This window comes from Falco rusticolus, chromosome 12 (genome assembly GCF_015220075.1).
Source record: "Falco rusticolus isolate bFalRus1 chromosome 12, bFalRus1.pri, whole genome shotgun sequence".
Classification (NCBI taxonomy): Eukaryota; Metazoa; Chordata; class Aves; order Falconiformes; family Falconidae; genus Falco; species Falco rusticolus.
In genome coordinates this window covers 9,253,014-9,265,345 of record NC_051198.1, presented here as the reverse complement: position 1 = coordinate 9,265,345, position 12,332 = coordinate 9,253,014, and the positions used below count along the sequence as shown (strand labels likewise).

The window sequence follows — 12,332 nt, the reverse complement described above, 5'->3', positions numbered from 1 at the left end:
GTGGAAAGAAGAGCAAATCTGTAGTTTCCCCCCATTTGGGTGAGGGTCTCTGGAGTTTTCAAGGAGCTGGACTAATACCTTTAAGATGAAATTTGATGCAATGTGAAATGCTTTTCTCTTCAAAAGCTGTTCTTCTGGAAAATAAATGATGGAGAAGAAGATGAATAATTTATTATTCACTCATTTAAAAAGAAGCTCTTGGCAATGGTTTAGTCAGATGCAATGCCTTTGGCCAGTAAGGATAATAAAGGAATAAAGGATTAGTCACCAATACTGCACTGAAAGAAAAAGGTCAAGTTTGTCATTGGTCTAAATCCAAAAGGCCAGGTTTTGTTATTGCAAAATGGTGGCCTTCAGTCCCCCTTTGAATTTCATTCTGTAAAATAATTCCAGCAGAGATGCAGATTCTTCCATGGAATATTTAAACCTATAACATGTCCTCGCTTTGTCTCTGTTGCTTTTTTGAAACCCATCAGGAATAGTTTGTACACCCCCAAGTAGCTATGTCATGCGAGCCAACAAGTGCTGTATTAAAACAGAGACTTAGGACATTGTTCAGATACAGAGAACCAAATCTGGCCTCTGGATTTACAGACCCAAGGAGATTTCTGTGGAGAAGTTGCTCCGCAACAAAGATTCTTGGAAGAAATCCTGCCTTGGATTTTCAAAACTGCTGCGAGGTGGGATTTCAGCAATGCCAGGTTTTCATTCCCTCAACAAAGAAAAAGCTGATGCTTCCTGGCTCCCCTGCTATTGCACTTCTGCTTTGCATGCAGGTTCTTCCTGTCCTGCATCCACCGCATCCACAGCTGATAGATCTATGACTGATTTTTGCCCTTCTGTTACTGCAGGATAAGCCACCTCTCAAGGGCCTGTAACCTTTATCCTGCATCGAGAAACACCTTGGCAACAGTTAACTTCGCTGGGAGCTGAGAAATGCCAGCTTGTGCTAGGAACTTTTGTTTGCATCAGCTGTAAAAATTAAGAGACTCTCAAACAGGACTGATTTTGACAAAGGATGAACCAATGCAAGTCCCACTCCGATCTGCTGTATAAATTCCCTTCCTAAATTCACTTTGTGTGGTTTGATATACTCTTCTATACGATTCACCTTCTCTGAGTTCCATTTGCAAGTTTCCCACTTTTTTCTCATAGCTGTTCAGGTTTAATTCATCCATAGGACTTCAACAGGCAGGTTGGATTGCTAAAGCTGGCCTCGCCTGCTCCTAACTCCAGCATCCCATTCCCAAAGGGCAAACCCAATGAGTATTGGTAACATTATTCCAAAGAGCATTTCTTTCCACACTAATAAATATGACAAATGTGATACCACTGTCTGAAAAATATTTTCCATGCCTATTTGGTTTCACTATATTTAGAAATATTTAGCACTTCTGCATCACAACTGTCTTGATTGCTGGAAATCTGTCTTAGCTTGCTTTGGAAAGCAGTGAATGCATGAGCATGTTGTTGCTTGTACTCTGCTTACTCACTTTCAGACATGCTCAGTATGATTTACTCTCCATCTATAACGTTATGACATTTTATGCCTCAGCTTGTTTAAGTTGATAGTGGCAGCCTGGGAACTGGATTAAGTAATCAGCAGTGTTTATATACTGGTGTGATCAGCACCGTCCAAAGCCTGAGGGCAAAAGAAAAAAATTAAGTGTAGATTTTATCACATACAGAACTTGATTGGCCAGGTAAGAAAATACCTAACAAATATGAATATAACGTCTCCATTTCACTCTCCCAAGGATGATATGGGTTGTCCAAAGTGTCAAGAGGCGTACACCCACCTGAACCAAAGATATATATGAAATTTAAAACTATGCAAGCACAAAGTATTTGCTCCTACACATTAACGCTAGCGCTGGCACAGCTTTTTTCTGAGGAGGACCTAGGTGCTGAAGCTGTATGGAAATCTTGGAGCTTAGCAAATTCAACTTAGGGGTTTAGCTTTTCTTATCTTAAAGAAGAGTTTGGAGGCATGGAGGAAAGGCAGGGACTGGAGGCAAAGCAGTCCCCCAGGCAGCCAACAGCATTGCTCTGCCTCTGCGTCGAAGTGTCCGAGCCGAGCATGACAGAGCTGCTGTGTGTTGGAGATGAGCGGAGGTCTCCGAGTGGAGCGGCTGGGAATGGGATTACAGCTTAGGCTATATACTACAGGGGGTGAGAGAGCTAAAGGGGTCTTGACACTGCCTTCAACTCCAGCTGCCACCATGGGCTAAAGCCCCCAGGGATCTGCCCACATAGTGGCATCAAGAATGTCTTCTTGATAACAAAGCTCCTCCACCGTGCTTGTGGCGTAGTAACATTCATTTGGGAAATCAATATTGTAACTGGTGCTGCCCCTCGCTACTTTGGTTTGAACATCAGTGTGTTCATGTGCTTCCACAGCATCCTTTGCTCACCCCCCTGCAGCATTACAGCAAGGTCTTAAAACGAAAATGCTGTTTGTGGGCACAAGTTTCTTATTTCACCAACAAGGGAGAAGGAAGGCAGAGACACGTTCCCAAGGTGGCAGTGAATCTGGATGAGATCGCTGGCCTCCCACCTTGTGTGCAGTCCTGAAGGACCAGGAAAATATGGGTATCTGCAGTATTTCTTGTTCCCATTAATTGCTGATCTTATTTTGTTGCAGTTGTTTTCCATTTTTTTCTCTTTATTGACCACTTTTATATTTCATGTTTTGTTAAAGTGGTTTTTGCTACGGCAGAGAAATTGCAAATACAATGTTATCATGAGTAATGCGCTGACTTTATTTTCTTATCTACCTTAGGACATTTATTTACCCCTTCTTCACTAGAGGCAGACCTTTCCCACTGCAATTGCTTTTCTTTGGCACGTTATTCTGTATCTATAATGGCTTCCTCCAGGGGTACTACCTGATTTACTGCGCTGAATATCCAAATGATTGGTGCACCGACATCAGATTTACATCAGGTAATTACAGCTTCAGGATTCCCAAGATCTAATCTCCAAGCAATTTGTAAGCATTTTGAATTATGCCCTAATCTTCACTGAACATGTGAGTCAAATCAGTTGTGATGGAAATCAGCATAAAACCTGCCTGCTGGCCCAGATAAAACAAATAAATGTGCAGTGAGTTTTTTTTTTCCCTGCTAGGCAGCCACCTTTGAAGGCATACGATGTTCTGTGTTAGTCTCAAATCAGCAGCTTTGTTTTACTGACACTGCTCCAGAGCCTCCCGCTGCTGTGGGCTGTGGAGGTGCAAGCTCAGACCTCAGCTGCAGGTGGATGCGCCCTGGCTCAGCCAGAAGTGTCCACCCAGCAGCAACTGTGTGCAAGTGCAAACTGTGGCTTTCTCTTCCCTGCCAGGGAGCTTTGCACTTGATGCAGCTATTCCGGCTGAGAGAGAAAAGAAGGGCAAAACCCCGGCATAAATGAGGCGTTAGAGACAAAGGGCTCTTTTTTTCTCATGTAAGGCACATGGGAAGATTAGTGATCACACACAGCCTGGTTGCATGTTAATATGTTTCCTTTATATTCCATAACTTAATAGCCTAGATTAATTTCACCCTGTAAAATCCCTGCAAGAACAACTGAGCAAGAGCAGCTAGGTGGCATTGCACATTTGGTGCTGCACAGAGGATGTTTTGTAATGCACGCATAGAAGTGAAGATTAACATGGAGGTCTGAGGAAATGTTTGGGATATGACAAACGCAAAATAACCAAGGTACTTTTTGTACCCTGTTTCAGGCTGTGGATGCAAGTTCAGCCTTTTCAGACAGCATCACACATCAAAAATCCTGGACGTTGTCTAGTAAGAGCTCCCACACCCAACAAAGAAAACACCACATCACATAATATGCACGATAAATAAAATATGCATTTAACGAAGGGGAAAAAAAGGGAAATTGGCATTAGCAGTGTTTGAAATATTAAATAAAAAACAAACAGTGTATTCTTCCCCTACAGACTCTTACCAACTCTCTGTTGCTACTGGAAATGTTGAGGTTTTATCAGTGCTTAGTCCTTTTTCTATACTTCGTAGCACACACCACCTCTATTTCTTTCCTTGCTTCTCAATCATTGTCAGAGGTGGTTTCCTCAGTGTCTAATGTGGCATGAAATGTAGGGCACGTCACCTGCAGAGTTTCTCAATCAGATGCCCCTAGTTTTTCAGCTAGACGGATGAATCAGCTGATGAATCATTCTGGAAGCTGTCGGCATCCTTCAGCGAGTAACTGCTCCATGTGCATGCCCATAGCTCTGTCCAAGCAGCCTCGCTGGTGGTGGACTGAGCTGTGCTGAGATGTAGGTCTCTTCCTGGCTCCAGTGATGTGTTTTTTGTGCTTCTTTTTCCCCATCTGTAAAACAAGAGCAGTGGTACTTGCCTACAGCTCTGTGGTTACCCTGCAGTAATGTCCACAGCTGTGGCTGGCTGCCACCAGCCAGCGGTGTCAGCTGGGTGCTTTGTGTCCTTCCTTGGTGTTCAATAAACGGTGACCATGGCCGGCTGGGAACTTCAGCTTTTTCTGACACCAAGTGAATGTGCTCTGGTTTGGTACTGCATTCAGCTCTGGGGCCCCCACCATAAGAAGGACATGGACCTGTTGTAGCAAGCCCAGAGGAGGGTCATGAAGATGATCAGCGGGCTGGAGCTCCTCTCCTCTGAAGACAGGCTGGGAGAGTTGGGGTTGTTCAGCCTGGAGGAGAGCTCTGGGGAGACCTTCGAGCAGCTTCCAGTACCTAAAGGGGCCCTCAGAAAAGGTGGAGAGGGACTTTTACAAGGGCCTGTAGTGATAGGACAAGGGGGAATGGCCTTAAACTGGAAGAGGGTAGGTTTAGATTAGGTATTAGGAAGAAATTCTTTACTGTGAGGGTGGTGAGGCACCGGCACAGGTTGCCCAGAGAAGCTGTGGCTGCCCCATCCCTGGCAGCGTTCAAGGCCAGGCTGGATGGGGCTGGGAGCAGCCTGGGCTGGTGGAAGGTGTCCCTGCCCCTGGCAGGGGGGGTGGAACTAGGTGATCTTTAAGGTCCTTTCCAACCCAAACCATTCTATGATTCTATGGTTTTGTGGTCTCACCAACAAGGTGGTGTGCTCAGGATGGTCATTGTTCTGTCCACAGTTGCTCTCCACGCTGAAGCTATCCAATGTAGGTGATCCCAAGTGGACAGTGATCCCAGAACTGCCACAGAGATACAGAGTTATTTGTCGCCAGTCACTGATGCTTCTGCTGAGTAGCCTTCTCAGAAGCAGTGCATCTTTTGACTTGGAAAAGAATCCAGTCACCTCACATTAGGTCTCCTGTCTGCCTGCTCCAAAGATAAACCTCACATATGGGCTTCAGTCAGGATAACCAGGCAGAGCTGTCTTTCTAATACACTTCTTGTTTGTTTCTTAGGCCTCCTCTTATTTCTGCTGGGAATGGGAATCAACATTCACAGTGACCTTCTGCTGCGCCAGCTGAGGAAACCTGGGGAAGTGACTTACAAGATTCCTCAAGGTATATTCTTATCCTGCCCCTCCTTGGAGAAAGCAGGGCGGCAGGAGAGGTAACATTTTTCAACTGAATTCACAGCAAAGCAGCAGTAATAGCAGAGATGCCAGTATCACACTGGGACTTGGTTGAGGTGCCCCTCGGAGCTGCTGGGATCAGCGTGAGCTGGCTGCAGACAGTCCATGGGAAGCAACAAGAGTATCCAGAAAACATGAGCTGTGAGGAGACTGTTTAGGCAATGGTCTGGGTAATTCAGAGAAGATTGAGGTAGGACATAGGAAGAGGACTTAAGCCTTGTAAAAGGCAACTGCAAAGAAGGAAATATTTTTCTCCATGCCCAGGAAGAAGTAGTGGACTTCTTGCACTGCAGAAGGGAGATTTAGGGGAAGAAATAACACCAAGGATGCAACATGCAGAATTTCCTTTCCGTTTTCTTCAAGGTGGGGCTAGGTGAGGAAGAGTGGCTGTGGGCCAGAACGGTGAACCAGGAGATGTCTAGTTCCGTAGAGCAATATGGATGGGGAGCCAGGATTTTCCTGGTTTTGGTCTTGACTCCTTCTGCTGGCTTGTTATGGATGGTGATATGTCTCTTCCAGACTTTCTCACCTGCAATACTTACCTGCCTCTTGTAGATGTTGTGATCAGCTAAGATGCAAAAGCGACACCCAGAGTTTGCATTCCCCAAAAGTAGTGGAGCTGCAAAATATTTTCAGGGCCTGAAGGGAACTGACTAATTTTAATCATTTAAACTTAAATCTAATAATGGGCTTTCTTAAGTCCTTTGCCAAATGAAAATAAATCATTGTGAAAGTGCTGGAAGTCTCTGGGTGAGAATCCACTCTGATTCCTGTACAAGAGCCTTGTACAAGATCCTCCTGTGGCATGGCTCCACTGGCTTCATAGGTTGCTGTTATGGGCTCTGAATGAGAAAAGTGGTGTATTCTGCTGCTGACTTTACAGGAAAGAACTTTCCATGTGCATGAGTTGACTGTAAAAATTCCGTATTTTGCTTGTCAATGCAGGGGGACTGTTCACCTACGTTTCTGGAGCCAACTACTTTGGAGAAATTGTGGAATGGTTTGGTTTTGCCATAGCAACCTGGTCCCTACCAGCCTTCGCCTTTGCCTTTTTTACCCTTTGCTGCATTGGGCCACGCGCTTATCACCATCACAGGTACCAAACTATTTCTTGCCGTGTGCTGCTGCTTGCTCTCAGAGTGCAGTTTGCAAAATGCCAGGGAGAAGCAGAGGAACAGGGCCAGGAGTCAAGATAAAATTGAAATTGAATACTATGTGCAAGAAGGTTTTGTGATGGGGTGAAAGTAAGGCAGTCGGCTGGAGTCCCTGTTGGGTGAAGTGGGCCTGACAGTCATTTAACCCGACATGAGTTACACCGCTGCATCCGCTGTGTTACAACCTCTTTTTAGTAAGCCTTGTAAATGCAAACCTTTCCTAAGGGTTCCCTTGCAACCTTTGCAGTGCTTTGGAGCAGGTATGTTCTCCTGCTCTGAATTCCTAAAGTTTCTACTTTAGGTCTGTTAGAATCTTGACAGTATTATTGTCTTTTGCTTAATTAAATAACCTGGTGTGAAGAGTTTTGGGACGCTCTTTTGCAGAGTAACACGCAGAGGGTACAAAGCAAGGCAGTTTGGAGGAGTTTTAAGGTTCCTCAGCTGAGCTGTATTGAAACTGTGCGGTTTCCTCAGGTGTATGCAGGTTCACTCTCTCGCTTATTTTCTTTCAGGTACTATCTCAAGACATTTACGGACTATCCAAAATCAAGGAAAGCCTTGATTCCTTTTGTTTTTTAATGATTGAAATATGGACTCTGTGTTCTGTTTTTATAGGGCTTTTTTCAATTTCTGGTTTTAATGTTAGGTCTGACTGTAATTAATTGTACAAATGATAACCTGGGGTTGTAACAGACAAAAAGGTAATTCGGAACTGAAGTTCTTGTTTTTAACAGGGGAAATTGCAGACAGTTGTGGGCAAAGGGAGTCCCCAGACAATGTATGTGTTTGTTAGTGAAGTTCTGCCTATGGGAAATGGATATATAACTGCACTGGCATCAGAGAAAAAGCTTTGGCTATAAACTGGTGCAGAAAAGTGGAAAGTAAGCCCATGACTTCAGAGGAGGTCTTCAGCAGCCACTACAATTCATAGCACTCCTGCAGCTGCTTCTGCAGCTGGCACTGCCCAAGGTGTTGCCACACACCAGAGTAGGGGTCTCCTTTGCCAGGAAAATTACTCAGCCCATTATTTTTCATCTAAAAGCCAGCTTAGCTCCCAGAAGCATAATGCAACAAGAGGATACTTGTGCCAACACAAGGCTGGGAGCAGTGTGCCATGGCACAGAGGCGATGCGAACTACACGGAGATGGGAGTATCTTCTGCTGGCACTCACAAGCACGATGTCTGTGTTCCTTCCTTAAGCAATACTCTCCTTACTGTCAGATGATTAATTGTCAGCCATCAGTTTGGGTTTTTTTAATGTATTTTGTTAAAGCAATTGCAGCTCCGTTAGAATTTTTTTTCTCTTGCAAATCCAGAGCTCTTTTCAGAATAAAAATTTATCTACTCAAAACCACTCAATTGTTATTCATAAAAAGACTTGAGATGATGATGTAAGACAAAAAGTACAACAAATAAAAAGCTCTGTGTTGAAGAAAATGTTCCGCAACACTGGCAGTACATTTTGTCTACGGAGAACATTTTCAGATACTCATATTAGGAAATAATACAGAGATATTACTGAATTTTGACAAAAAACATGATGTCTCTTCTTAATTGCAGCATATAGTTGGGAATTTTCCCAAAAATGTCATTATCCCCAATAGGAAGAGACGTCCCCATGGATGCTGACAGTTTTAGTTACCCTTTAAAGCATAAAATCCTGCAAAGAATTATGCTGAATAGCTGGAAAGAAAAAGACCAGACCACACATACTAAACATACCACCTGCTGCTGAAGTAACCTGATTGACTGTACACAATTTTCTCCAAAACACAATAAAATTTATGTAAAACACAGAGCTGTGCTAGCCTGGAACTTACTGTTTGCAGAAGCAAGTCTCCGTGATGTTGCTTACCAAGTCCTGCTCACACTGGCTTCCTCCTTCATGGCAAACCCTTCATTCTTTGCTCTTATTATTAATTGTCTTCATTACCGTAGAGCAGAGCAGCCAGCTGGGGCTGGGTCCCATTGCACCGGCCCCTGCACAGCGCATGGGAGAGCCGGACCCTTTGCCATGCGTGGGCAAAGGTAAGGGGGGGATGAAATAAGGTGCAAGCAGAATCGTCACTGCACGTGCCGCTAGTTCACATCAGCACTACAAACATCTTTTCCTTTTGTTTCCTTATTTAAATCCTCCATGTGGAAACACGCTGGGAAGGGGGTTGCTGGGTGTGAGGTCAGGGACAGAAAGGCTGGAGGCGGCACAGACGGCACGGACAGCGTGTGGGAGGTGATGGCCCCTTCCCTAGGGAGTGGATGCTGAGCGTGAGCAGCAGCCGTGCTCCCCAGAGCTCCCTGCCTCAGCAGCCTCTCCTTGACTATTCCTCCTTGTGCTTTTTTCTCCCCGAAGCATTCCAAGTGATGAGAGAGCATATAGCCTGTGGGTGCCAGAGTTCCCAGCTGCTGTCTCCTCCATCTATTTCCGAGCCAGGGGTAGAGCAGGGACCAAGGTCTGCCTGCCCCTTTGGACCAGAATAGGGCTTGTGCAGACTTCTCTGGCCCTTCTACCTACTCGTCCCATCAGAACGGGACTATTCCCTGCATTTATTTTATCTTGCTTAATGTTTGCACCAGCTGGACCGTTATTGCCACTGGCAGTCGCAGGCCTGGATATCCACTGCAAGAAGCCAGAGATCAGGGCAGGAGAACTGGTGCTGGCCCAAAGTGGGGTTGGCCTGCCTGCGGGCTGGGAGCCCCCAGCCTGACACCCCTGTGCTGGCTGAGCACAGGGTGTCTTGAGGTGCTGGATGCCTTGTGGGAGCAACTCCGTCCTCTCCGTCATGGGCCTCGGACATGTCACATGGAAAAGGGCGGCAGGCAGGAAAGGAACCCGTCTTCCTTCTTCCCCCTCCTGTGGCATTTTTGGAGAGCAGGAATGACACATGTCTGCTTTAAGCCCTCTATGAGCAACAACTACAGTTAATGGTGATGTAGAGGAGACACAGGCTCTCCCCTTGTCAAGTTCCCTCGTGGGGCTGGTGGCTGCTGCCCTCCCTGCAGGGACACCAGCCTGCCCTGCTGTGCACAGGAATGCCCCAGGGCAGCACACCTGGGGCCACAGTGCTCTTGAGAAATTTCTTTCATCACCCCTTATTTTTATAAGGAAAAATATGTTCGCTTTGTCCTGGGAGAAAAAACACAGCGGATATTTGCATATCCCTCTGCTCAAGCCTCTGGAGGCTATGTACACATATGATTTCAGAGTGGACTGAAAAATGTTTTGAAAATCAGCACTTTTCTGACTTTCTTTGCAACATCCTTTTGTCCTGCCAAAATCTAACAGAAGTGTCCTCTGCTGGTAATAATTTAAAATAGTAGCTTATTCCTTTTCTCCCCGTTTTGCAATACTGTTTTTCTGTTTGGTTTCCTCCCATCACTCACATTTTAGTTTTCGTTTATCTTTGAGGAACATTGATGCTTGGTGCTGTTCCCCTGGAAAGGGCGTCCTCCAGACAGCTCTCAGTGTCACTGCTCTGCTAGAAAGACCTCTCTTATATGCAGCTGATAACTCAGCCTTCATCCCCCCTGGCAGCCTGCTGGGAAAATTAATCCTTTATCCCCAGGACTCTTGTTAATTTAATTATTTTTGTATTGTTTGAGTGCTTCTTCCAAAAGCTGACTTTCCATAAACATGGGCTATACCACTGTGGTAGTACACAAATGGCTTAATCATGCATCCAACAGTTTCTTCTGTGAAACGTGTTTTCTGCACCTAAGTGATCAGACAGACCACTTACTGATATCAGAATTCAGATATCTAATCTCTTCTGACAACCGAAAGCAGAATTAAATGCTGGGAGGCAATGGGGAGAACAATGGCACTTGCCAGCCCTCATTCCCATCTCTGTGTGCCACACACGCTCCAGCCTCTGCCTGGCTTTAGTCCATGCTTCAGATGAGATGTCACTCAAGACAGTAGAAAACCAGCTCCAGGCAATGTTGGGCATTTGTAGCTATTGTTTTAAAGTACATATTTTACATAATATATTTACACAAAAGGCAAAAAAAACCCCCTGAATTTTGGCCCTTGAGTGACTATCTTTAGGAAAAACACTCGTTTGGGACCTGCACTCCTGCTCCCATTGCCTACCTAGGGAGAGTTCCTTCGTGTTTGTTGTTCCAGGACACGCCGTGGTTTGGCATTTCTGGAGAAACATTCAGAGCTCCTGGCCAAGCATAAGAGGTTTTGTGTTCCAGGAGAGCAGAGTGCTCTAATGGCTTGGCCTCAAGAATATCTGTTTTGTTCTCGTGATGGTGTCACTGACTGACCAACGAACTTCAGGTTACTCACCACTTTGGGTTGTTTTTTTTTTTCCCTTTGTATTGCTTTTCTCTGGAAATGGTCTTGAAGGCCAGGATTTGTTTTCACAGTACTTGGCAAAGCAGCCCCAAGCTCAGCTGAGGCCTGTAGATACCACTATAACACAAATAAGGTACAGCCTGTTGCATATTCTCGGGAGGCAGGGTTGTTGTAATATTGCCAAATACTCTAAAGATGTATAAGATATCCAAAGGCACTGAAATGCACCCTAAGGAGATATTTCTGTGAGATTTCATCACAGAAAAAGGCTAATACATGTCACCCGCTGAACTTTAGGATCATTTCCTGACCACTGAGGGATTACCTGTTTGCATTTGATTCACTTGTTGAATTAACAAAATTCTTTTTAATGCAAATCAGCATAGGGTCTTATTTCAACCCAAGCATTGCCCTGGAAGCCTGATATCCTCTCTCCTGCCACCTCTGGGGTCCTCTTGAACCAACCTAATTTCTCAGACATCTCTCAAACCCACACACTCCCTGAAGGAGTGATGTGATCTAGAAAACACAAACAACTGATACTAATTCAGGGCCAGGGCCTGCTGGTTCCCCCTACCATACTCTGTGAGTAAAGGCACTGATGGCCACTGAGCTGCTGAAGAATATGCCGTTATTCACTACAGAGGCAGCAAGTCTGGTCTCCATGGGAGCACAGTTGGTGGGCAGACACTGAGTGCGTAATGGTAACACCTAGAAAAGTGAAAGAAGACGTTCAGATCTGGTTCTCCCAGAATCACAGCACGGCCAGGGTTGGAAGGGAGCTGTGGAGACTATCTAGTCCAACCCCCTGCTAAGGCAGGGTCACCTGCAGCAGGTTGCACAGTCATGTCCAGGTGGGTTTTGAATGTCTCCAGAGGAGACTCCACAGCCTCTCTGGGCAGCCTGCGCCAGGATTTTGTCACCCTCAAGATGGAGAAGTTTGTCCTCATATTCAGAAGGAAGTTCCTGTGCTTCCTGTGCCTGTTGCCCCTTGTCCTGTCGCTGGGCACCGCTGGGAAGAGTCTGGTCCTGTCCTCCGGGCACTCGCCCTTCAGATATTCTGGTTTATGTTACCGCATGCTACAAGTGCCTTTCCAATGAACAGTTCTTTAGTGCTGTTAAGTCTAAAAGGTAAAAGAAAAAGATACAGTTTCCAGAAGTTCATTACGTTAGTTCCTTTGCATATTCAGAAGAGAACAGACTGAGCTGAACTGATGCAAAGTGTGGAGTAATCCCATCATGCCTTTCTGCTGGGTGCCAAGGCCTCTCCCCCGCAGCAGAGTCAGTGGAGACGTTAGCTCCTCCAGGCAGTGATTCACAGCACTCAAGCT

At 45.5% G+C, this 12,332-nt stretch overlaps 1 protein-coding gene across 1 annotated transcript in view; it reads left to right on the top strand.

Moving 5' to 3' along the window:
* SRD5A2 (steroid 5 alpha-reductase 2) overlaps positions 1-8,497 on the top strand; it is a 28,023-nt gene extending 19,526 nt beyond the window's left edge. The window contains exons 2-5 of the mRNA XM_037406001.1: positions 2,783-2,946; positions 5,374-5,475; positions 6,492-6,642; positions 7,213-8,497. Coding sequence (XP_037261898.1) covers positions 2,783-2,946; positions 5,374-5,475; positions 6,492-6,642; positions 7,213-7,279 — 484 coding nt within the window. The 3' untranslated portion in view covers positions 7,280-8,497. The remainder of the gene's footprint in view (positions 1-2,782; positions 2,947-5,373; positions 5,476-6,491; positions 6,643-7,212) is intronic.
* The last annotated feature ends 3,835 nt before the right edge of the window (positions 8,498-12,332 follow it).